The 27,704-nt window shown below is 41.5% G+C and overlaps 1 protein-coding gene across 2 annotated transcripts in view; it reads right to left on the minus strand.

Moving 5' to 3' along the window:
- OGFOD3 (2-oxoglutarate and iron dependent oxygenase domain containing 3) overlaps window positions 1-27,704 on the minus strand; it is a 39,732-nt gene continuing 12,028 nt past the window's right edge. The window contains exons 5-9 of one of the 2 annotated variants that reach the window (XM_035104597.3): window positions 20,994-21,058; window positions 20,396-20,452; window positions 14,986-15,139; window positions 11,792-11,915; window positions 1-937 (exon numbers count right to left, since the gene is read on the minus strand). In XM_035104597.3, coding sequence (XP_034960488.1) covers window positions 801-937; window positions 11,792-11,915; window positions 14,986-15,139; window positions 20,396-20,452; window positions 20,994-21,058 — 537 coding nt within the window. In that variant the 3' untranslated portion in view covers window positions 1-800. The remainder of the gene's footprint in view (window positions 938-11,791; window positions 11,916-14,985; window positions 15,140-20,395; window positions 20,453-20,993; window positions 21,059-27,704) is intronic. The other variant, XM_088661625.1, reaches the window with a different exon arrangement.

A 27,704-nucleotide genomic window follows, 5' to 3' on the forward strand; every position in this document is an offset into this window, starting at 1 on the left:
TTCATAACAAAGCAAACTTTAATGGATCCTGAGATCACTCGAGTATTCTCCTCCTATCTGACCATTTGAAGCCATCTCTCAGTTCACATACAGTTTTGCACAGAACAGTCCATTCCAGTAGTCAAAGCACGTTTTGTTTCCAAGGAGAAACATTGCAGTAACATTAAAGAAAAACAACACTTGACACATGGATAATGTCCATAAAATTCTGTAGTTCTGGGTTATATGTACATAGAATTTGAAGTGTGGTACTCTAGTGTGTATAAATGTGTGAATGCTCAAGACTGCAGATTGAATGCCCCACTTATTTTCCAGAATTTACATATAACAGAAGAAAAGAGGAGTGGAGGGATAGGTAGGGAGGGCAACAAAGCTCAACAAGTTTATTAGAAAGGTCCTCCTTCACAACATGTTCCTGAGTGTTTATCTGCCCACAAACTATTCCATGGGACTCCCCAAAAACGTAGTGCTTTTGAGAGCTTCGGTGTTAGAGGAATGACAGTGCATGTGGTATGTTCTGCGGTCTCTGAATTCTGGCATGCCCTTAAATGTGTGGGGTGAGAGGGGGGCGGTTTAGGACTTTATTAACTTGCAAAAAGCAAAATGATTACAGGAGACTTAGAAAGGGGATCCCTAAGGCACTGTTTGCAACACTTAAGCGGGAGATGAGTGTGAGAAAATGGCTCACATTAAATAAAGTTTAGAAGGATCTATGGAGGGGAATTTACATGTGAAGTTAAAACTCCCCCCCTCCTTCTGCACAGAGCTTTTGTTGTCAATCCATCTAGCCACCTGTCCCATTATGTTAAAACAGGATCCCCGATACCGTGGTCAGGATTGCAGGTGAAGGAAATGGTGATGGCGTAACGAGTGCCCCAGTGGACCTTTTCCACGTGATGGAGGTTCTCGGAGCCAGAAGTAAAGAAGGAAACTCGGCCTGCAAAGAGAAGAACGTACAGTCAGGAGAGCGAAAGGATGCATACCGTTTGCCCAGTGGCCAGCACTTAGGATACTGCTATCCCATGCCTACCCCAGGACATCTACAGATTCAAGATCTGAATGCTATCCAAAAGCATGGCACCTGGTCATCAGAGAACAAGATCATGCTACTTAAGATGCACATAGACAGACTGCAATACGAAAGACTGCTTTATTTAATGGATTTATTTATTTCCATGTAACCATACTTTGTTCTGGAGGGCAGAGACATGCATTGCAGTAACACAGCTGCCATGGAGCACAAGGTCTAGTGAAAGCTGCTGCTATGCAGATTACTAGTAACATTCAAACCCCGGCTGTCAGAAAGAGAGATTTTTGGCTTGGCTATTTTCTTCTGTTCTTGAGTTCTACAGACCAAAGCTGTTTGACAGCTGTTTCAGTAGGGAATACCATCCCTCTCTACCAAATGGGGGGCCAAGCTTGCAGTAAGAAAACCCAGAAGTGTGCACTATACGGGATGACTAAAGAGCTTGTTTATTTAATTGAAGGGCCCAGTAAAAGAATCTGCCCTAGCCTACTGCATAGCTCACAGTCATGCCTTGACAGACAAATGGCCCCACTGCTATGGGATGCCCCCTAACCCCTCTCGTGTATCATCTCATGAGCGCACAAACATCATCCTAAAAGGAAAGAGCAGAAAGATAAAGGCTGTTGTTAGGACTGGTGCACCAGCCACAACTCAAGCCAGCTACTGAACTGACAACATATTGTGAGAAAACCCAGAGGAGCTTGCTCTGCACGAGTTCCCCCATTAGCTCCTCCGCTGAACACACCAGCACTTTTAAAGACTGAAATATAAATAAACAGGAAAGCTGTCATGAGTACTGAGGCCATAGTTAGGTTTATACACCAAATTCTCCCTGAGCTGAAAACATTTCTGCACGTAGGCAAGCGAGCACAGAGCACATGCACTTTCGTAGCAGAACCTTCTCCGATGCCCAATTTTCCTGATTAAAATGCACTATCTGAGCACAATGTATGAGTTTCCTATAAAAAAAATTGCAGAAGTGTATGTCCAACACCTGAAAGTGGATTTCATACCTGGCTGTTCAAGCAAAACTGTTCAGAGTCAGTAGGGCCAAATCTTTCTGTACAACATGTTGTTGCTAGTACAGTGAAATTTTGAATGCACATTCGAGGATTTTAGTTCCATCTACTATTTGAAAAAAACCCAGCAACCACAAAAAATAAAGAGCTGGCATGTTTGAACTCAGGATGTTGTTGCCGTTTTTGGTTTCAGACAATCAACCCACAAGAAACAAATGCCTGAACGGCGACAGAATTTGTGATTTCAGAAGAATTACAGGTTTCTAAATCATCTGTTAGTTTACTTTCTTCACCAATGGATACAAACATTGCCAACTGGGAAGGAGGACCATATGGGTGAGGTAGGTGCCACACAAGGAACACTGGACTTTCCAGGTACTTAGAATGGCATAAGCATTTGCCCAAACGAATGTTGTACAGTGGTACCTTGGTTTGCGACTGCAATCCGTTCCGCGGAGGCGGTCGCTCCCCGAATCGGTCGCTCCCCGAAGGTATGCTTCTGCGCGTGCGCAAAGCACCGATAGAGCGCTGATGTACAGATCGCTTCTGCACGTGTGCGCGCTGCGCATATCACTTCTGCGCATCTGAGCGCCGCGGAACCCGGATGTAAACACTTCCGGGTCTGGGGTGGTCGGAAACCGAAGCGGTCACAAACCAAGGTTTGACTGTACTGAGTAGTGGCCAGCTTTTTACTGACTGTTAGAATAAGGGCAAGCGTCTGGAGCTGCTTAAGCAAGAAAAATCTCTTTCCTAGGCAACAAATGGCTGGGAGAACTCTCCTATGGCTGAAGTTGCATGATTGTAGCAGGAACATCTGGTGCTCTCTGCCATGCTACTTGTAAAATGTCCAGCTATTCTTTCATTGCTTCAAAACAGTTTATGCCAGGGCTTTATTAACTACACTCTTGAGGACTTCTTCACATTCCAAAATAACAATTCCCTAACTATAATATGCTTACTAACACACAAAGTATATTGCCTATATTATACTAAGCAAGATTTCAGTGCAATATGGAGCTACGGTGTTTATTCAAGGACAGCGGCTTTTGTATGGAACATGAGCTGCTATTATTACTATTACTATTTAAATTTATATACTGCCCTATACCCATAGGTCTCGGGGCGGTTCACACAATAAAATCAGAATATAAACCCACAAATGGTTTATGAATGTTCCTTGTCTTTGGGGGAAGGTGTGACGAGCAAGCAGCATTACTTTCTGCTAATTCATACTTTAAGATACGGTACATTAAAGTTTGGAAGATTTTCAGCAAATGGCTCGGATCCCATTTTTGCAGGGTCAGAAACGAAAGGATGATCCCCCAACACCTCAGGCAGGCCAAAATGCATATTTACAATCACTATAGGAACTGAATGATTGCTTGAGGACAGAAGTGTGTTGCTAATGCATAAGAAAAGGCAATTCAGCTTCAAACTTGGTAGCTGATACAGAAACCCTACAGGACTCCTGTAGCTCCTTAAAACATACCGTAATTGCAAACACAATTAGCAGTGAGGTTTGCTTTCTCTCTGACTCCCACACGCCATTTATTATAGCAGAGGTCCCCAACCTTTTTTGGACCTCAGGGCCGGATTTGGAGAATTGCCATAGACAACACAAATAACCCATTTTAACAAAACAAAAAAGAACATGCTGGTGATGCTCAGAACCACTATCACCCTGTCTCTAGACAGGTACCAGTAAGAATGCACATACACCAAAACAAATAATAAGCAGGCAACCTCCAAAGAACCCCCCAAAGTCTGTCCTGCCTCTAGCACAATAAAATCCTCTATTTTTTAAAAAAGTGTTTTAAATATTGGGGAAAGCAGTGGTCCCTGATGGGCACTATGGGTAGGTATCTGATGGCACACTGGGGACTCCAGATCTATACTCTCATCTAGATATTTTGAAATTACCAGGATGCAATTTGTTGTTGCAAATGGAATTAGTAAGCTCCCCACCTCTAAGCATGCAGCTTATTTTGAATCTTGGACACTGATGTTTCAGCTTGTAAGCCTTGGTTATTCTTTGATTAATGAGGCAGATAATCAATTTGTGCATTCCAATATTCAGATAACTCATGGTCTTGGGCTCCAGCTTCCATCAGCCCCAGTCAGCTGATGGGTGGGAAGATGAAGGCTCCCTACCCCAGATGTTCTCCTTACCCATTCTTCATTACAAAAGCAAGCTTTCCTATCACTCCACAGTAATGGCAGGAGGAAGCACACCCACTAACAGTGCCTCTACTACATCCCTATTAAAAGGCCCAAGGGCCTCCCTTATACATGGAGTTGAATTTCAGATATTTTGATAGCATACTTGGAAGTAAAAGAAGATCCTCCGTAATGAAGCAATCAAAGGTTTGGTTTTTTTAAAGACCAAAATTCCAAAGCTAATCAAATTTAATAAAATATCCAACGATTATCATGCATCTGGTCATAACTGGGTGGTCGCAAACAGAAATGACAGAGTGCAAAACTAGATTCTGCAGCCATCAGTTTCATTTTTGCCTGTAGCTGCAAAGGATTATACAGGCAGTACTACTACTACTACTACTACTACTAATAATAATAATAATAATATCAAAACAAGCTGAAGGTCTTCTTGTCACTTCTGGCTGATAAATATTCACCAAGAAAGCTACTAGATCATTATCACTCTGGAGAATTCATTGTAATACGGGGCTGCTTCAAAGCACAACAAAGCTACAAACTTGAAAAGGGTAAGATATACTGTTGGTTATTATTATGAGTTTACCTATAATAGAACTTAATGGATTTTGCATGAAGCAGTGCTAAGATGTGGCTTTGCAAAGAGCTTGAAAGGAAAAAATGCTGCTTTATTATCAAACATCCTGCATCCTAAGGAGAATGATCAGTCGGTGCTTTGAAACCACAAACATTAAAGAAGGGAAACTGAACAGCTGGAGGAAGGCCACTTGGTCAGATCTGTTCACAGTTCTTCCTCCTAGGATAACAACATCTAATTCAACTATAATGATAACTTTAGCACATACACACACACTGTAACAGCCATAGCTTCTCCATAACCATGGGAAATGTCTTATTTGATCAAGTGCTGATAATAAGTAATGTCTATCATCTTACAAAACTACAATGCCCTGCTGAGAAGGATGACTGTAAAACTAGTTTAGGACTACAGTGTGTAGACACTTCACAGCATGCTACGGTATCTGTGGTCAAATACACATTGGACTTCTCTAAACATGCTGGTATGGTTTGTAATATTCTACTCCCTTCTAGTGACTAAAGTTTTGTAAAAGATGCTGGATTCAATAAGGCTGGCACTGTTAGGGAAACAAAACCGGTTTCCTAGGCATCTGTGGCACCGCAGCTGGTAGTAAAACATGCAGCTACCTTTCTGGCAAACTGAATTTCAAAGTGGTAAAAGTGCTTCTTGTATTGGTACCAGCAACAGGCCAGTGTGAAGTATTGTACAAGTGCAGAATAGCTTTTAGCAGATTGATACAAAGGCTTACAAGTTCCTCACTTGACTGCCCTTGCAAGCTGTAGGCTAACTGTCAACGGTGCCAAAGAACCGACAAAAAGCAACACTAATGCTTATCCATGGTAATTAACTAAAGTTAGTTGCACATAAATCCCAATGAAATCAATGGGTCAAATTAGTAGCAACAAACTTTAGTTCTATAAAGCATGACTACCTTTAATCAGATTGAGTCCAGTGATGCTACAAAACCCTTCCAAACACCGCTCTGAGAGAGAGGCCATTATTGCGTTCTTTCCCATATTGCCAAATCTTTAAAAACAATTCCTGGCCATTCCACTTTGACACAATAGTACCTGCTTTTCATTTTAAAAAATGTGTATTTTTGCTTTCGAGAAACAGAATACAGGAAAATGTGTCTAACAAAATACTGTATAGACACATTCAGGGTTCATATTAGTTCACGTATATCCATTTTGGAGTATTCACCAGAATCTTTTGAGCTGATAAACTCCAAACATCACATTCAGGTTAACAAGCAGCCCCCAGTTCTTTCAATTTTAAATTCACTGGGTATTTTAGAGGACATGAATACAAACCACATGAATACAACAGCAGAAATGTCTGGAGAAGAAAGTGTAGCAACAGCAGATTGCTTGAGAGAACAGTGAAGTAAGAATACGTTGTGTATTATTCTGAACTAGACACCTGTCTTTGTAACAAAACATGCAAATCCTACACCCAAGGAAAGTATCAAAAATTAAGAAAGCTTATGAAGCAGTTCACAAACAAAAACATACACACCGTTCTGTAAACAATCTCTACAATATACAAATATCCAGGTTTTTGCAACACTCCTAATTGTCCACATCACATGCAAGTGGACTTGGTGCTGATGTCTAATATCTAAAATCACTGATTAATCCAAGGCTCCTCAATTCATCACTTCCCAAATTTTGCATGTGCTTGCTTACTCCTGCCCTTCACCAGTCAATTATGAAGTAGTTAAAAGTACAAATACTATAAAACCTATTAACAGAAACCGCAAAATAGCATAGTATAAGTATCTAATTAACTCACAGCAACTTAAAATAATTAAAAACAACAAAGTGGGCACCAGGAGAGCTTCCTTTAATAGGAATATGTGAATATTCAATATGCGAAGTACATCTTCATTCCACCAGGTTCTCTTATAATATTCCTAGAGCTGGGCTTTTAAGTAACTTTTACATTGTCCTAATTTCAATGTATTTTAATTAGAGAGCTCTTAAAAGTTTAATAAATGTGTCATCCACACGAATACTGCTAATGCCCATAAAAGAACTAAATCAGTTGTATTATTCAAAATAATTAGTTTTTAATTTGCGTGGTTCTTTTATTGTCTATAATTATTCTAAAACATGTTTTTAACCTTCTAATGAATCAATCACAACTGAACTGAAAAATTATCAAGACAATGAACCACAATTTCACAAATTTCCACCTAGCTCCAAGCCCTGTATATTAGGGTCAAGCAGGTTTCAAAAAAATATTACCAACTTCCCAAGAACTACATTCCACAATGGTTAGTTTGGGGTTTTTTTAAGCCACAAATATGTATCATGGTAGTTATTTTGCAACCACTCCAATGTATCTACTAAGGAAATCCTTTGCCTTTTTGTTTGTAAAGTCATCCACCAAAGTAATCCTATCTGCAAAAAGACTTCCATTTGTGCAAAAAAACCTTTCTTTCCCATCTCTCCCTGCATCCCACCCATCAGCTTCAGATGGTTGGGGGAACCCCAGAACTGTTTGGCGAGGCACAGGGAGAGGAAGTCGCATTGCGCAGATGCAAGTTCTTCTGCTAACAGGATGGATTTATTGGATACAGCCTATTATTACAACAAACAGGTAAAGTTCTATACAGTATTTGAAAAAATGTATATAGTTCACTCTCAAAAACATGTCAGTCAGAAATAGCACTGATGTCTATCAGAAGGAAGCCTACTGATTTCATCAACAGTAATACAGCAGATATAAACAGTGGATATGTAAGTATCCTAGAAATTCAAAGCAGATAAACCTATGTGTATTTATAGATACTTCTTCATAAGCCACAAGCTACCGTATTTTTCCATGTATCAGATGAGCTTTTTTGACCCAAAAAAGAGGTTCAAATTTTAGGCTTGTCTTATACACGGGTAGTGCTGAGGGGGGCATCTCCCCCCCACAACCTTTTGGTTCCGCTTGCATCGCAGAAACCACCTATCAGCTCCCCGATTGCCACCAGCGTGATTAATGGCGGTGATCAGGCAGCTGCAGCGTGAACGACTGTGTGCTACGTTCTGTATGGGTGAGTGATTTTCGGGATTTCCCCCCTCCCCAAAAAATTAAGCGGCCAATGGTGAAAATCGCTCACCCACCAGAACGAAGTGCGAGGCTGAGTTTTTAAAGCGGCAAATGGCCGCTTGATTGTTTGGGGGGGGGGAGATGCCAAAAATCGTTCACCCAAGCCCAAGATTGTAAGCGGCGTGAGCAGTTGTGTGCTGCGTTCTGGCGGGTGAGTGATTTTCAGCATTTCCCCCAAATAATCCTCCCCCAAAACTCAATCCCCTTATTTCCAAATTCTGAGACCCCCAAAATAGGGGGTGTCTTATACAAGGGGGCGTCTTATAGACAGAAAAATACGGTAACTCAAAACTACTGAAGAAGTGTGCATGCACACGAAAGCTCATATCAAAAGAAAAACTTAGTTGGTCTTTAAGGTGCTACTGAAGGAATTTTTTTATTTTGTTTCGACTCAGACTAACACGGCTATCTACCTGTAACTCAAAACTACCGTATTATTCACACTACTAGGAGAAAGAGTATTGAAACATATCCAATATGTACTATGCAGGATGAGTTTAATTAATTCAATTATATTTGCATAAGTACTTTCTGTTCCTGAAAAAATAATTCAATAAATCTTGCATCACATAAGGCAATGAATCTAACTCTACTTCTGTGTTCTTAAACTAATTTTAAAATGTCTATAGAGAACCCAATAACAACAAGAGGTCACAGTCACTGAACTTTAGAAGGTTGAAGATGGATTCAGACCCAGAAATTAGCTCCATGGGTTCAGAAGTGCTCAGCTGAAAGGAGCACTGAAAACCGCTGAAGTCTGCTCCAGCTTGGATTAAAATTCAAACCAGAGAAAATTTCTTAGTTTATGCCCTAGTTTAAATGGCTGCACCTGACAAAACTGCTCCTGGGGAGCAAAAACCCATTATTTCAGTAGATCACCTTGCCACAAGAATCTCTTTTGACTAATTGGCATTTCAGTAATCCTATTTTGTTATTCCTCCTGAAGAAATGGAACAAAGGCTGACGGTCATTAGGGAAGCACCATTGTGATTTTACTCAACTCCCACATTGGCATGTTATCCTGGTGGAAAAGCAGTGAAAGAAGTATTTACATCGTTTAAAAAACTGTTCTGAATCTAAAGACCTAATTAATCAGAAACAAGTTTCTATTTCTATAGGAACCATAATCACTGACAGAAGTAGTTGTATCCAGCAAAGGTCAGGGTGTCAAAAGATCAGACTAATTACCCAAAGTCTCTTCACTCCCATGCTGCAGGGAAAAAAATTGTCCTCCACCTCGTCTCCCTCCTTGCAGCCTCCTCTTTCCATTTCATTTCCCCCACTTCAGATAACAACCTCATCCTAGTTGCAGGCTTATTCTACTGCCCTCAATGGGCAGCCTCCGCAGTGCTATTAACCTAAGTATGCATGGCTGAGCTCTTCGATACATTCAGGTATCTCTCCCTTGAAATGCATTGCAGAAAATTAATTTGAGAGTACAGCCATTGGAACAAACTATAAAAATGATTACAACATTCATGCTGAAGGGACAAGTTATGCGGAGCAGTAGAATATACTCAAAACAAAAATGTGCAGTTCTTAGGTAGCGGTTAAGTGACACCAATGAATCACTGGGTTAGGGATTTCAAGAGATATTGGCCGTAATTAACACAGTGTTTAAGCCCGGAGGTCCACAGTTCCATTGCCAGCTCACTGCAGGCAAGTGCCCCTTGTTCCTTAAAAGAAGTGGACTGCCAGTAACCTTCTTTTGCACTCCGCACTGCCCAGGGCGGGCACGCTCCCGAGGGGGGCGTGGCACAGAAGGTGCCCTCCCAGGCGCGGGATAGCAGCTCAGGTGCCCAGAGTGGCACGTGCATCCTGCAGCTGGGGGCGGAGTGAGCCACTCACGGGGGCGGAGCAAGCTGCCCAGGGCGGACATTCGGTGTGCCGCCCACCGGCGACTCCCAAGCCTCCCCCAAGCTGTCAAAACAAGGGGGGAAGTGGGGGGTGTAGCCTGCAAAGCATAGACATATTGCTAAACCATAAAAAAGAATTTGCTTTAAAATGATAGAAAGTGCTTAAAAAACAAATCTCATTTTGTTCAACTGCTATTTTAATCAAGACAGAAGATGGTTCAATTTACTTTTCTATTTTCCATTTCTATAGTACCTTTCAAAGGACTACACAAAATATGTGATGTTGGGACTTTCTTAGCTATATAGAATCACAGAATTGTAGAGATGGAAGGAACCCTGAGGATCATCTAGTCCAACCCCCTGCAATGCAGGAATAGGCAGCTGTCCCATACGGGGATCAAACCTGCAACCTTGGCACTTTCGGCACCAAGCTTTAACCAGCAGTCAATGCACCAGTTTTTGCATGTTGACATAGCCTTTTCCATGTTTTCCTTTCAACAGCAGAGAATAACTTGTTATTTCTGTAAGTTTGAATAACTATTTTAACATGTAGACTAAAAAGTCAAAATGAAGTGAATGAGCAGAAGCATTCAGGTTACAAAAGCGATTAAACTCACCAAGGACAGAAGCTTTGCTGTTGGAATGAATAGCAAAATGTGCAGATAAAAGATTAGTGTTAATGTCTGTTTATACAAGAACACTTACAGATAACCTCCGATAAAGAAAAATGTGCTACATAAACATGAGTCATCAATGGGATGAGCAGGACACAAAAGCTGGTGCTCTTGAAGGCTGTGAGTATTGTTTCCAGGGGACTAGAAGGAACAGCATTATTCTTTGGAAAGACCTTGTCTGTACTTACGGTAGGCAACAGCTTTCACAAGATAGTTTGGCCAGCTCATGGGATCGCCAACACAACCCTGGAAGCATGCATGTGCCTGCAGAGTTCCATCCATTCCCACCTCACCACACCCACACCCACACCCTGCCTGTACACAACACCCTTCACTGGCATTAGACAAGGTTTTTTGAGGGGTTTAACAGCTGGGAAGGAGAGTCAACATTCTCCTCCACAGCTGCACATTCAGCAATCACACTTGCATAGCTGCCAAGTCTTCCGTTGAAAAATCCGGGATCAGCAGCGGCGCGGCACCAGAACATGTCTGCACATGCATAGAAGCAACTTCCTGTGCCGGCACTGCCCGATTTCCGGTGCCCAGACATGGGCAGAGCGGCACCCGAAATCGGTTCTGCACATGTCCAGACATGCACAGAAGGAGCCTCCCTGGCAGGTAGGAAATCGGGGGATTTACAGGATTTTTTTCTATTCGGGATAACAATGGGAAACGGATTAAAATCCGGGGGTTTCCCGTGAAAAACGGGAGACTTGGCAGCTATGCACTTGATGTGCAATATTTCTTGGAATACCATCTTCATAAATTTTCCGTAGACTGCTTCTCCTCCACTACCACCCTCAATGGCGTTTTACTAAAAGTAGCAATTCACATACCGTAGTAAAATGTAGCGATGGATGAGATAACCGCCCCACATCTACCCTTGCAAAGATGAAAGATAAGGACTTGAGCCTCCTATCACCAAATTATCGCCATACAGTGGTACCTCGGGTTAAGAACTTAATTCGTTCTGGAGGTCCGTTCTTAACCTGAACTGTTCTTAATCTGAGGTACCACTTTAGCTAATGGGGCCTCCCGCTGCTGCCGCGCCGCCACCACCCGATTTCTGTTCTCATCCTGAAGCAAAGTTCTTAACCCAAGGTATTATTTCTGGGTTAGTGGAGTCTGTAACCTGTAGCGCCTGTAACCCGAGGTACCACTCTATTTCTAAAGAGTGAACAATAATCAAAGGCACCAGTGAAAACAGTAGAAAACAGATGCTCAACAGATATTGCTGGTGACATCCTTGGATAATCAGCTCAGAGAGGAAACAACCAGATATATAGGTTATGTGAGTGTAACATATGTAAGATTCAAGTATGAACTACTGGTAGTTATACAGTGAAGATAACTCTAACCTGCTCGGGGTTCTACAGTCCTATTTGCCCCTTCATCCATAAAGACAAACCGTCCGCCTCCAAAGTCTTCTGTGTAGTCTGAGAGGTAAAGCAATGATGTGTAGTCAAAAGAGCCGTAGGTCACCTAGGAAGAAAAACCACCAAATAAAAGTATCCAGTCCCATAGGGGTTTCTCTGTGCAAGTTTGATGATCTTGGGAGTTACCATCACCACCACTGATTTACTGATTGCCTTTTAACAAGCAGGCAATCTACTCTTATTAAAAGTGTTTAAATTGAGGGGGGGGGGAACCCACACAAATCAATTTAAAACAAGACTAAAACCCTTGCAAAACAGACAAAAGTTCTTCTAGGGATATTATACTTAAACAACAACTTAAGGCGGAGAACATCTCAAACTGGTTTGTAATTGTATTTGTAAATAAATAAATATTTGTAAATATCTGTTTCTTGAGAACCAATCTTGTCCAACTCTGTTGGATTGCATCTCTCAGAAGAAATGGATACGACGTATAGCTCTCACACCCCTGTGGAGACATATCTAGAATCTTAGAACTGAGCAGCTATATAGTAGGGTCTCAGATCTAGCCCAATCACTTATGCTATGTGGAATTTTCTGCATCATGCTGGCCTCATGTCAACACCTCAGCCAAACAGAACTAAAATAAACGCAACTAGGAAATGTACCTTCGTATAGCAGATATAGATTCAAAAGGTACCTAATTTTTACTTCCTTTTTCCAATATTTAAAACCAGAAAGTTTCATTTTGTGACATTCCTTTTACAAGTATTGGGATATCAGCAACACTCTTGATTCCCCTGGTCCCCACAAAGAATTTGTGCATTCCTATCCTTTTACTACTTTATCTTTTCAACATTGCTGATTATTCTTTAGATCTGATAAACACTTTCCCTATTTGACAAGCATTTACTAACTGCAACAGAGTGGGCGAACTGTATTTACAATTACTGTTAAAGCAAGCTTGAAATCGTCCTAGAGAAAAAAATCCATTCATTGTGCCATCTGAAACGGCGCCTTTCAAATCCACTGCAACACTTTCCCTATAGGTCATGGTTGGCAACCTCTTATAAAATGCTGTATTATTCAATGTTATCTTCAAATGGATTTCTGAGCAAACAACAGAATGTTTCCCTTAGAAATTGATTTTTACTTCTGCATAGGTCACAGTTTCATATTTCAGATATGAGAGGACCTTTTGAACGTGACTGATGCAATGTAAAATAATGTTTTGTTAATTTGCTAGAGCAGGCATAGGCAAACTCGGCCCTCTAGATGTTTTGGGACTACAACTCCCATCATCCCTAGCTAACAGGACCAGTGATCAGGGATGGTGGGAATTGTAGTCTCAAAACATCTGGAGGGCTGAGTTTGCCTATGCCTGTGCCTACGAAATAAACAAGAACTTTCATTCATGTCAGGATTTGCAATTCTATACCAAAACCCCAAATTCCCTGAGTCCCAACCCTAACCTTAAAAAACAAATACCAGGAAATATATTTAGCATTGCCAAGATACAGTGGCACCTCGCTTTAAGTACACAATTGGTTCCGGAAGTCTGTACTTAACCTGAAGCGTACTTAACCTGAAGCGAACTTTCGCATTGAAAGTAATGGAAAGTGGATTAATCCGTTCCAGACAGGTCCACGGAGTACTTAAACTGAAAGTACTCAAACCGAAGCGTACTTAAACCGAGGTATGACTGTACCACCACACAATTCTGGGAGGGAAACACAGAAGAAATAAGTTCCTCAGGTGAAAATCAAGGGAGATTTGAAAGTCTAACTTGAAAATTCATTGGGGGGGGGGCGCATTCCATGAACCAGCATATGCTTTTTGGGATTACTCTACTATGTTATTTATTTGGTGGAGCAAAGGGACAGACAGTGTGGGGAGGAAAAACAGGAAAAGCAGGAGACACATTTTCTGTCTGTCTAGGGCTCCAACAGATGGAAAAGTGACTCAACAACACGCAGTGAATACATCGTTCAAAAGAAAAAACAACAGAGATCCTTCAGTCACTAAATTTCTGCTGCTAGACTGTCCAACACAACTATTGTGTTAAATAAAGCAGGAATGGGGAACTCTTGGCTCCCCAAAGGTTGTTTGGCTCCAACACACATCAGTCCCAGCAAATTTGGCCAGCCGCTAGGGATAATGGAAGTCATTGTCCCAAAACCATCCAGAGGGCCACAGGTTCACCATCACTGTGTTAAAGTGATGCACCCTGATTAATTTTTCACAACATGAATCGGGGGGGGGGGATTCAGGAGAGAAAACCCAGTACCTGTAGAAACAGTTAACTTTTCTAAGGATTTAACACTGCTTAGAAAGCTACTTTTACGCAGTTGTAAAATATAAACCCAATAAAATCACTTTAAAGACAAGGACGTTTATAAACACTGGTGTTATTCAAAGAAGGAGTGGCATTTTGCAAATACTAAATCCGGGTGCATGTTCTGTACACAAGCGTACATGCCTAAGTTTCGAGATTTCTTGTAGCTGTAATTTATTTTCCTGGAAGTTCTTACATAAGTACAAAACAGTTTGACTGTTGGCCTGTTATCTTTCAGTTTCTGTTTTGGCCCTTTTGCTTGCTTGTTTTTACAACTACAGCCACAGACGACCAAGTATGGTAAGCCTTAAGTGCTCATGCATTACACAAATTTACAGTCCCCACCATACAGAAATGTAAAAAGCTAAAAAGTTTTTTTTTCAATCTTACTGCTAATGGAGGACAAAGAGTTTAAAATGTTGGAATCCATGTGATACAGCAATCTGAGTCTATCTAGTAGATTCTCATTTGGAAGGATTATGAAAATACAGCAGAATGTATGAAACAAACCAGACAAGCAAGACCAATGAGGGCAGGAATCTGATTGGGACAAGGAACACTTGGGTTCAAATCTCTGATAAAGAATTAATTTGCTAAATTTATCAACTGGAAAATGGAATTAACAATGTGATCCTATACACATTTATTCGGGAGTTAAACTCAGTGAGAGTTATTTCTATGTAAACATACTTGAAACTGAAGCATTAATCACAATAACTTGCTGTAGTAATACAGTAATTACTGTTCTAGTGTCTACATTTACTAAGACAATTGCACACTATAATTAAAGAACAGATATGAAGGGTTGTTGGGAGCAGAAGAAGGGGAAAACCCCACTTACCTTATCAATATGTGGGTGCCAGTATTCATCATGAGATGTTTTTGCTTCTGAGTTGTTTATTCTAGAGAAGAAGGTTGGCTTCGTCAAATACATGGAAGAGGAGCTGATACCAAAAGTGAGAGCTATTTTTTGTTGGATTCTCTGCCTCACATCACTGCAAAGGAGAAAACAGCCTCTTAAGTGACTAGGATGCTGTACGATGGCACAGGACCAAACAGTATTTTCTCTCTATAATAATGCTTAAGCATTTATACAGTGTTTTCAAAGTGCTTCACGTACATATTCTCAGGAATCCTTTAAAAAAAAAACCTGTGTGATGCAGTCCACTAATATTATGTATTGCAAATGGTGAGCTGAGAGTGTGTGGCCTGCATAAAGTCACCTAGTGAGTCCTCAGCAGAGGCAAGATCAGAATCGGACTTCCTAGAATCATAGAATCATTTAAAAAAAAACCTGTGTGATGCAGTCCACTAATATTATGTATTGCAAATGGTGAGCTGAGAGTGTGTGGCCTGCATAAAGTCACCTAGTGAGTCCTCAGCAGAGGCAAGATCAGAATCGGACTTCCTAGAATCATAGAATCATAGAAACGTAGAGTTGGAAGAGACCACAAGGGCCATCCAGTCCAACACCCTGCCGAGCAGGAAACACCATCAAAGCATTCTTGACATATGCCTGTCAAGCCTCTGCTTAAAGACCTCCAAAGAAGGAGACTCCACCACACTCCTTGGTAGCAAATTCCACTGTCGAACAGCTCTTACTGTCAGGAACTCTTTCCTGATCAGTACTCAGCCATCAAACGACATCGTTGTCTATACTGACTTATGAGGACTCCTGAGAAAAGTGAAGCTGAGTCCTGCAACAAGATATTGCAGTGTATCCTCACTACTATCTGACTAGGTTGCCCCAGCCACTCTGGGCAGGTTCCAACACATACAAAAACATAATAAAACATTAAACATTAAAAACTTCCCTATACACGGCTGCCTTCAGATGTCTTCTAAAGGTTGTATATTTACTTATCTCCCTGACTTCTGATGGAAGGGCGCTCCACAGTGATTGCTGACCTGCTCTCAGCTATGCTACAGAACCACCACTCTATGACCAAACAGTGATACTACAAATTCCAGCCCACCCAGCATCAGGTGACACAAGGAACCAACAGGCTCCCATCTGGCCCTAACAAAGTGGCAGACTCTGGCTGAGATCCTCTGACTGAGCAACTCATCACTCAGGAATAGACTAAGCTGCTTTTCCAGCTGCATTGTCACTTGCTCGGCCACCTTTGGAAATATTCTCTGGCCTTTCCGACCTGATTGCAAGTGTGCCAGTTCATCTGTGTGCCTACATTTATTCATTCTGCACTGGATAAGAGATTCATTCAAAATAGGTAGAGAGGTTGCTCTATATTAGAGAGCTCAGGATGCAGAAAGGATACCGCTTCCTAATGCCTATTACTGGGATAACATTAGATTCAGCAGATCAAAGGGAAGATGAAGAATATACTGACTTTTAATAGACTTAAGCCCAGCAAGGCTCTGAACCTGGTTATCTGGCGAGCTGCCTCTTCACTGGAAAAAAAGATAAGCAAAAATGCTGCTTCTGACTGTCCTAAATTTCCATCAGTGAGAAGTTTAGAAGCAAACAGCTAGTGCAGTAGACCCACATATTTGCACATGCACAGCTTGCTATACCTGCTGTACAGGTACCCTGACGTAATGACCTTCAGAAAAGTTTAAGGCTCGTCTTATCGAGCTGGCTTATGCTGGTACTGCTTGGCTTGCATATTTTTTTGGAGCAAGACAGAAAGACTTCTAGAAGATATTTTGGGCCAGCATACCTGGTGGGAATAACAGGACCCAGCAGGAACTATGGCCAGCTTCCAAGCTGCACATGAGTTATTATAGTAATACGGTTTCCATCTGTCACCAAAATGCCACTTTCCTATTTCTTAGGTCTACCAGCCAAGGAAAATGGAAGTTCATTCAGAAGGAAAGCTATTTTTACACCCAAGCAAATCAGTTTTTTTTAAGTCTCAGGTCTTTTATTTCAATAAGTGTTGCAGCTCATTTTGAAATCTTGCTGGGTGACGCCAGCTTCCGTGCACACTGTCTATCTCTGAAAAATCAATCCAGCCATTCAAGTAGACAATAAGCCTCTTCTGCTGCTGTTCCTTTGAGCTGTCATTCTGCAGACCCATCCACCAGCTGTATTGTATTGAGAACTCCTTTAAGAATTTATCCTGTGCTCTATGCAAGAATACTTCTCATTATATCTTTAATGAAATGGCACTCCTTAATGCAAACCATTTTCATCTGATATGATAAAAATGTATTTAACACCAACCCACGATTCTGTTGTTATGATTTTTCCGGCTATTCAAAGTATAAACCTTTTATTGCATCAGATATACTAAAATGTAGCTTCTGATAATGTAAAAAGAAAAAAGCATGTGCTGCAAGCAAAGGTGGTATTCAACAACATTTTACTCAGAGTAGTCTCATTAAAATTAAGGTATCTAATAGCATTGTGTTCATTTATTTCAATGGATCTACTCTGAATAAAACTTAGCTGAGTAACACCCTAATAATTACATTGAATTCATTAAAGTGGTTGGTTTTAAACCAAAAGCATCCCTCCTACTTACGTGAAGCTGCCCAGTACCATAACCAGTCCAAGCATTACCCACCAAGAGAGAAGTCTAGCTATATTTCATCACCACAAGCAGATACTCTTTTAACAGAGTTTAAAATACACAATCACTAGTTCAGAATGACAGCACCACTTCACTGCCAAAGAATGTCCGGAATGCTCAGCAGTGCTGCTTCTTAATGAGCCCTCTACAAGGTGTTATTTTTGTGATTTTTTTCTCTCAAAGTCCTTCATAGCTTAACACAAGTAAGCCATGATGAAGGGTATGCTTAGCATAAACTTTAAGGTATGCGAGACACTGGGAGAAAAGTGTTGCCATTGGGAAAAGAAGATTCAGCAGAGAAAGCCTGCAGGTTTTCTCTGGCAGACAAACATTTTCCCTGCTACACAGTCTAGATCAGGCATAGGCAAACTCGGCCCTCCAGATGTTTTGGGACTACAACTCCCACCATCCCTAGCTAACAGGACCAGTGGTCAAGAATGGTAGCTTTGCTTCTGTTAAGTACCACACCACCACCACAAAATACACAAGTGCCATGAAACACAAAGGCAGAGATCCAAGCAGGATAACTAGAATGAGAAGAGACAGTGGCTGTCTACAGTAAACAGGGAGGTCTGGTGAAGATAGGTTTCTGGCTTCCTGCTAACCACAGCAATTTAACTGGGAACTAGCCTAGGAAACCTCTGCTATGTCATCCGCCCTCACCCCCCCCCTCTCTCAGGAATAAAACTGCCACGCTCCCACTTCAGTATGAAAGATCATGAATAGTGCTGACCCTCACTCCTGATTTTTTTATTCTAAATTCTTAAATCCATTGTACAAATCCACAATAAAGCTAGCTTTTTTTTAATGGCACCCTGTAGATGTCAGAGTGGTTGAATGGTCTCCATCTTTTGTCAATGCACAGAACTAATATGATAGGATAGAGAAGTGCAGATACCGTTGTACAATGCAGAAGGCATTCTGGTGAGCTCACATTTAGAATAAAGCATCCTATTTTGGGTCACATATGCCTGAGAAGGATTAATTCAAGGTCATGCATGTAGAATGAAGAACTAGACTGATGAAAGGAGTGGAACTATTTTTATTGCGAGCAGAGCTCTTAAGAAAGTTGGGGCCTTTCAACTTGTTTTAGAAGCGGTACCACAAATGAGGGAGGCAAGATAAAAGGCAGCTATGGGTAAAATATGACAATATATTAACATGATTTTGGTTAGGAAATAGAAGAAAGTGCCTAAATCTTAGAGATGTCCAATGGAACAATAGTTGGGGGGGGGAGGTAAAGAACCTTACAAGAACCTTACTAGGCTGGTTGAACAAGTACAGTGGTGCCTCGCAAGACGAATTTAATTCGTTCCGTGAGTCAATTCGTTTTGTGAAAAATTCGTCTTGCAAATCGCAGTTTCCCATAGGAATGCACTGAAATTTCTTTTTTTGCCCATAGGAATGCATTAATTAAATTTAGATTCATTCCTATGGGAAACCACGATTCTCAAGATGATTTTTTTGCAAAACGAATTCGTCTTGCGAGTCACCATCAGATCGCAAGATGCATTCATCTTGCGAAAAATTCGTCTTGCAGGGCATTCGTCTTGCGAGGTACCACTGTATATGAAGAATACTGTACAACTGCTTTGCTGAACCCTTAATTATGACCACTTAATTCTCCTGGAGAAGAGAAGGTTAAGGGGTGATATGATAGCCATGTTCAAATATATAAAAGGATGTCATATAGAGGAGGGAGAAAGATTGTTTTCTGCTGCTCCAGAGAAGCAGACACGGAGCAATGGATTCAAACTACAAGAAAGAAGTTTCCACCTAAACATTAGGAAGAACTTCCTGACAGTAAGAGCTGTTCGACAGTGGAATTTGCTGCCAAGAAGTGTGGTGGAGTATCCTTCTTTGGAGGTCTTTAAGCGGAGGCTTGACAGCCATATGTCAAGAATGCTTTGATGGTGTTTCCTGCTTGGCAGGGGGTTGGACTGGATGGCCCTTATGGTCTCTTCCAACTCTATGATTCTAGGATTCTAGGATGTTAGGCAATGCGGAGATTGATCCATTAAAGTTCCTTGGGGTAACTTGACAAATAGGTTGTGCTCACACAATATCTGAGTGGTTGTCACAGGGTGGGATGGGAGTTTTAAAAATATACCCCTGCCCCAAGGTTGTATGGACAGGAACTTCGGTGGTATTTTGCCTTCCTCTGCAGCTTGCTCTTTCATTCATTTGCAGCGCACCTGGTCCCTGCTTGTGGCACAGTGTGATCTGGATTGCATAGGTTAATGGGAGCTTAACCTTTGATTTAATAAAGGCTGAGCTACCTATGAAATGCAGCCAATGCCACGTCTCTTTTTCCTACACTATTAAAGGGTATGTTTGACTTATTACCTACGTAATAAGCAATATATCTCACCAGCAGTTCAAGTATCATGCTGCATTTAGACACACCTCTTCTAAGAGACACATTACAAATTGTCCTCATCCACACAATTAAAGTTGTACAGTGGTACCTCTGGTTACGAACTTAATTCGTTCCGAAGGTCCGTTCTTAACCTGAAACCGTTCTTAACCCGAGGTACCACTTTTGCTAATAGGGGCTCACGCCGCCGTGCAATTTCTATTTTCATCCTGAGGTAAAGTTCTTGACCCGAGGTACTATTTCCGGGTTAGCAGAGTCTGTAACCCAAAGTGTTTGTAACCCGAGATACCACTGTATTTGACAGCAGTTTGGAACCCTTAATGGGGGTTTTTCCTTACCGATATAACTGAAAATCTTCTTCTGTAAAGGTATCATGGACTTTATTACTGAAGTATCTGTGGGGGAAGACAATTCAAAGACTGTAATAAATAATACAAAGTGCAAGTTAAATCCCTGCAGCAGCCAGTGCTTAAGTTTTCTTTGCAAATTATTTTACTCAAACCAACTTTATCCCAAGCAGTTATTAAAGATTAGTAAACAAGAAGCACTCCAATGACTTAAAGGATGCCATGGTGATAGGAAAACTATTAATTCTGCAGGAAAACTGATCACCACTGGAGGGAACAAATTATTTTGCTTTCTGCATTACATTACAAATCTAAACTGTGGTGGGAGAAACTCTTACATCCAGCATCTACTGAGACAGCAAATATTTATATCTCTCCTACAGGCCCAGCTTAACACCACTTGCTAACAACACTTAGTATTACAGCTTTTTGCAAAGGCCAGCAAACTGCTGAAGAACCCACCCATTACCTGCAGCATCAGAGCTATGTCTCTTCCCCCACCCAAATCTCTAATCCATGCTGAGAAGCTAAGAGCACTAAAATCACCTGTATCCAAGGCACTGAATGCCAAGGTGCAACTCTACATTACCTGTACATGTTAACAAAATGCTTCCCCAAAGAAAGAGCTCCAGAGTGCAAGTCCAGAATTGAAGCCTGGGGGGGGAGGGGGGAGGGAATCCAAACAAGAAGAAACAAATCAGCAAAAGGAAGACTATTAAAAGGAGAGAGAGAAAACTATTCAGAGACTAGGTCTCTGTTCTGTGCCATTTCAGATGGTGGGTTGTATCCAATGCTCCACACAAACTGTTTGGCTGGTGCAACAGGACTTCTGTTTCCTTGTCCCACCCTGTACTCCCAAAATCTGCTCCAGGGGGTCCCCCAACCTCCCGGAGCCGTTTTTAAGGGCATGCAGGTGGGGACAGGAGATACAGCATTCTCGGTTTAAAGTTGTGCTAGTTACAGAGACGTCCTTCCCATAGGGGCTAGTGGCTTGTTGCACCAGGGCGCCGGCCTCTCAGGGGCGCCCCAGCATTGATGGGACGCAGGGTGGATTTGATTTAAATCACGATTTAAATCACTAGTCAGTAAGGCTTGATTTAAATCATAGTTTTCTACATAAAGACTAATTCTTGCTGGTATAACTTTAATATGCTAGTAGATGAAGATTTTTAGAATAACAACTTTTCATATTAGTTGTTTTATCCCCAGTTTAATACGTTAATCATTCATATTTGGACAACTTTTCTGTTGTACTTAGGAAGGAGAAAAATTATCATTTCCTTAATAATAACAATTTAAATAGATTTATTCAACTGAAACAATAACATTACAGCATGTTATTTGCTTAAACAAACATCCATGTTTGTTAACTAATTTGGCTAAACAAAAACAATATATACCGTATATATTTTAAGAAACTTAGACTGTCAGCCCAGCCTACACATGAAAAACTTAAATACTGTCCACTCCTAACAATCAGAAAAATATTGTTTCTATTCTATTCACTGAACTTCTTGAAACTTAGCACTGAAGGGGTTGATTCTGTATTCATAGGTTTGTAGAGCAATAGGATTAAGGTCTTTTTCTCAACTCTGCTCATGTTATAACATTTTTGCTGTGAAGAAGAGGCATGTGATCTCTGCTGAGTCAAATTCAGTTTTGAGAACTGCAAAAGTAAACCAAGCACCTGTGATAATATCTTGTAGGCAGAGAAACTGCCCGATAATCTTACAAAAACCTCTGGAAGAGCAGGACATTGTGAATGGATTAATGGAATTTATTTACCAAAAAATTAAACATATACAACCTTATTCTACATAATTAAAAAACTAATTTTTTAATTATGCCTTCCTCGTGGCAGCGTCTGCGTCGTGTACCTCTCTTGAGCAATTCGCTGGCCAGCCCAACTCCTCGCGGCCGCTGGGCAGCAGCAAAAGCCTCGGCAGCAGGGTGTAGTCAGGCAGCCCCAACGGCGCCCTCTGCCCCAGGCTAAATTTTGGGAAAGGGAGGAGGCGCCGGAGGGACCTTTGCACCACAGCGCTGGATGTGCTTAAGAAGGCCCTGGCTAATTATATAGATATATGACTCCCAAGTCAGAAATCAAGGCACAAAAATTTATCTAGTGTTAACTTTCCATCTTCAGCTATACCTTCCCCTAGAATTCAGTGGTGTATATTCATGTTTTAGGACATGGCAAGCAAGTATTCAAATATTATCCATAACATGTTTTTCCTGCATTGATTCCTATATAGTACTAAAGCAATTCAATTTACCACTAAGGCTGGGAGGGGAGGGGAAGATGAAGCTTTTATGCTCAGGCATGACCAAGAACTCATTTTCAAGGTTCTTCTCTTGACCTGCAGAAAAACTGCTGGCCTTTTTAAACCGCAGTTATTACAGAAGGCTATACACTTCACACTATCCTGTGACTTGGCCAGTCCCACATTTCCACTGTTTTAGCAGCTAAAGAAGTGACCTTTCTGCTTTCTGAAGCAGCACAAGTTTGGAGCACTGCAGGGGAAAGAAAATAATTAAGGCAATTATACTGAAAGGGCATTAATGGGACTTTCAGGAACTTGTTTAAAAAAAAAAAAAAAACCAACCACAACAACAGCAGCAAAACCACACAGACAGGAAGAAAATCTCTTTAATAATGTAGGCCTAAAGGGTAAATGTTTAAGATTTAAATGTGCTGGGAAAGGAGAGGTTCAACTTCAGAATAGGGGAAATAATTTAATGTCAGGTGCTGAGTGGACCACAGTAACAAGAGACTGTATTTGCTAAACGGCTATGCTGAAAAGAAATCAACAGCAGTTGCTTTTGCAAAAAATAATAATCTCACAGCAGATATTTTTGGGTCCATGTTCTATTCCTTGGTAATGTGGATCAAAGGATGACAAATTCACAAAAAACCTCAATTTTCGAATCAGGATTTGCGAACTGTCACAACTGCTTAGAGTTCTTGACACTAAAGTCTTTTATAAAAGTATGTCCAGTGAGGCTAGCAGCTACCCAAACTGGACCTTTGTAGATTGCATGAAATTCAGCACCACAAAACAGAAATGTGCATCCTTGACCCTTGTAATTGGTAGCTCTACATCAGGGATGGAGATCATAACTCCTGACAATTGGCCATGTTGGATGGGATGGATGAGAGCTGGAATCCAGCAACAACTGGGGGTGGGGGAATTTCTGTTTTGGATTATTCTGGTCAAACACTAGGGCACTGGTCTTCTGCTCTGCCTGGTCAAGAGAGCAGTATTTCATACCTTCTGCATGTTATGGTTTTCCCTGCAACTTCTGCTTTAATGACCTCAAGTATCTTTAACTGGAGATAGCTTTAGACCTAGATTTGGGTAAAGATGCTCCCAGGTGGCCTCCCAAAATATTGGGGAAGCCACAGCTATTCACTTGGAAAGAAAGCCCTTGGATGAAGAGAGAGAAACCCCCCATCCCTGGATTTCATCACCATGGGATTATTCAGATGCAACAGTAAACTATGGTTTAGCATTATGTGCATAGTTGGATTCCAGTTTTAGGACAAACTATGGTTTGCAAACCAGTTTCTGAAACTGGTCTGCAGGGGGAGTGATTGCATGTTTCTGTATGCTCCTGCCTTTGACTGTGAGCATTTCTCTTTAAATAACATTTGAATAATCCCAAAACGGGCTGTTTTAGAATCATTTTCACAATGTGTAAAGTTAGATGAGAAAGCAAGGCTATGACTGTGCTGTACTTTCGAGAATGAGGAAGGGGGAAAAGTCACCCTAGACTGCTGCAGGTGAACTTTCCTCTTTCCAGCACTAACTACCACTAACTGTCCATTGGAAGGACTCCCAAGAAAGCGGGGCAGGCACCTGTTCCAGCCATCTGTTGTGAGCTACCCTGTAGGAAGGTTCCTGTTGACTTGCTACATGTTGATATTCCTTATTATGTTCATATTTAAATGCACATTGAAGTTACTTGTCAATATTAGTATCCTGAAAGGTGGGACCTAAGCCATTGTAATAAATAAATGTTTGCCTTCTGACTTTTGAGCCTGTCAGTTACAGTTACTGTCAACTTAAACCTAAGGGCTTAATCCTAACTTTTTTCTATAAAGCTGAAATTGTCAAGATTATTTCCTTAGCTCTGTTCACTGCACATTACAAGCCACAAATCCTACACTTATATTCTATAGCCCATTGGTTTCCCAAAGGCAACACATGATTCACTACTTGGAAAATTGCAGCCATGACCATTTGTATTCCAATGTCTCTTGAAATCACCCCAGCAAATAATCTGTGTGAGCTCTGTAAATTTCTTTGAGGCAAAAAATCTACATTAAGATAGATTGTGAAACTGTCTCCGAAAATCATTTGCCTCTCTTTATTATGGTGGAAGGAACCTACCTGTGTTGAATGAACCCCCAAATTTAAGTCACGATAATCCCCCATGGTGGCCCAATGTTGCAGCAAGAGGAGATTTTGAAACAGACTGAAGAATGCATAGCCTTGACAAATTGCTTGCTGTCAGATTTAGTCAAGGCATATTTGCATCTGAATCAAGTGCAGAGAATCAAGGACCCGTTATCTTGTTTTGACTCCTACCCGTCATTGCTCGCTGCAATGAAGTCCTTAATGAATTATTCAGAATGCAGATGTACAATGACAAGGAAACAGACAACAAAAGCCTCATTCATTTGATTTCTTGAAGTACTATTAGGAGGAGGGGCATCCTCCATCATCATCATCCTGATCAAAATATACAGGTGCCGTTTAGGTAGTTGCTAAGGTTAATTTTGAAAGTCACAGGCGAGACAGCCAGTTGAGAATAAACTACCTGTGATTCCATTAAAGCGAAACTCTTAGACTCTGCAGAAACAAAGTACAAGTGGCTCATAGCAGAGGGAACATGAGCAGCAAGAAACAATACAAAGGTCAGAAACCACATTCACTCAGCCCTTATACCTCTCATAAGTAGGATCATGCTAGATAGCATCAATATGGAAAGAACACAATTTGCATATGAAAGAGCTGGGGGAAATGGCAGACAAGCCCTGTATTGAATGACTTCACATGTGTCCCAAGTTCTTAAGTCCAGGAGCTGGGAAGACAGCCAACTCTGGACAGAGTTGCACTTCCATGGAATGAGCAGGTCTGTAGTTTGGGGGTGCCCCTGGATCCAACATTGTCACTGGAGCCATCAGGTGGCGACAATGGCTACAACTGTCTGTTTCCAGCTCTGCCAGGTTCAGAATCCATAGAATCATAGAATCATAGAGTTGGAAGAGACCACAAGGGCCATCCAGTCCAACCCCCTGCCAAGCAGGAAACACCATCAAAGCATTCCTGACAGATGGCTGTCAAGCCTCTGCTTAAAGACCTCCAAAGAAGGAGACTCCACCACACTCCTTGGCAGCAAATTCCACTGCCGAACAGCTCTTACTGTCAGGAAGTTCTTCCTAATGTTTAGGTGGAATTTTCTTTCTTGTAGTTTGAATCCGTTGCTCCGTGTCCGCTTCTCTGGAGCAGCAGAAAACAACCTTTCTCCCTCCTCTATATGACATCCTTTTATATATTTGAACATGGTTATCATATCACCCCTTAACCTTCTCTTCTCCAGGCTAAACATACCCAGCTCCCTAAGCCGTTCCTCATAAACATACCCAGCTCCCTAAGCCGTTCCTCATAAACATACCCAGCTCCCTAAGCCGTTCCTCATAAACATACCCAGCTCCCTAAGGTTTGCCAGCTGCGGCCCCTTTTGGATAGAGATGACTTGGGCCACAGTTCTCCATGCTCTGGTAACTCCCAGATTGAAGTATTACAATGTACTCTACATGGGACTGCCCTTGAAGATGACTCAGAAACTTCAAGTGGTCCAAACTACAACCGTCAGATTACTGGCTGGAGATCCATTTTAAAACAGCTTCACGGGTAGCAGGTTTGTAGCAATGCCATTCACTTTCTTCTCATGCTCCAAAAGTACACTCACTGTTAGCAAAGTCAGTAAGATAATGTAGACAGAGTCCAGAGAGAAAAGTTCTGATAACACTTTACTGAGGAAACTGTGCAAAACAGTGTATATTCTGAACAGAAATACGCAGGGACTTTGTCTCTTAGTTCAGGCCTTGTACAAAGCAGGGAGACCCTCAACCAAACATGCAGAAGAACAACTCCCACAGCACAGCCAATCAGAGCACATGCTACCTCAGGAAAGTTCATGCCATTCTGACTGGTTGCTAAGTAATACCACCAGCAGCCCCTTGGGCCATTGACTAGCACCAGTAACACAACCCTTAAATAGCAGGCAGAATGATTTCTGCTGTTGCACTTCCAACACTCACAAGATTCAACTGAATTGAAATAAGCTCCCCTCCTGTTAGCCCCAATCAGAAACTCCATACCTTCCCAATTTTGGCTCTACCATCATGGAAGGAGGAGCTTTAGAAACAAACTTTTCAATGGATCCTTGGTGCATAATTATTTTACCGCCTGTACTTACTCAGAAGGTAAATGGAATTTTAGCTCCTTATATTACAAAAAGTAAAGCGAGATAAAAGGATAGAAACTGAACGGAAAATTGGAAAACTTGCATTCAAAGGCTAACTGCAATTACGAGCATTTATGATTTCAAAGCTGGTCTGTTGCATTTGGGGGCTAAATTTTGGGATGTCATTTTCATTGCACCTTTGCAAACCAAAACTTCAGTTCTTCAACAGACTAGCATTTTAAATCGACTTTTGATTTCTCTGCCTCTGGCAAATGGCCCCAAGACAGCAACATGATTTACGTCATGAACAGTCCGTGGCCAATTGCAGAGACACCTGTCAATCGAGCTGATTGGATTGCACTCAAAGCAATTACATTCCATATTGAACAACAGAGCTGCTTCAGCTCTCAGTAGGCTACAGAATGCAATGAAATACAGGAATGGTAAAATGAGCGTCCTTCTATTGAACAGTCTTTTATTGTGTCTCTGTGGGCAGAATGGAAAGGTAGCTCACTTTGTATTGGTGGGCTGCAAGAGTGCCAACTTGGCCCCGTGACCGTGGGTGCCTAGGGCCGTGGGTGCCATGCAGCATGCATGGCCCTGGCACCGAAATTTGTGGGTGCCCGGCCTCTTCATGGGGAATTTTGTGGGTGCTCGGGCACCCAGGGCTCAGGGAGTTCGCAACTATGGTGGCTGTGGGAGTGTTTGAAAGAGTGTTCACTGGGACACACAGCACTGAGAGGTCCTGGGGCACTGCAAGTACAACAGGGCACCCTCATTAAATGATTTCTGGTTGGGTATGCTGCAGCTGAAGAAACACTGAAGC

This window comes from Zootoca vivipara, chromosome 2 (genome assembly GCF_965207765.1).
Source record: "Zootoca vivipara chromosome 2, rZooViv2.hap1.1, whole genome shotgun sequence".
NCBI classification, from domain to species: Eukaryota; Metazoa; Chordata; class Lepidosauria; order Squamata; family Lacertidae; genus Zootoca; species Zootoca vivipara.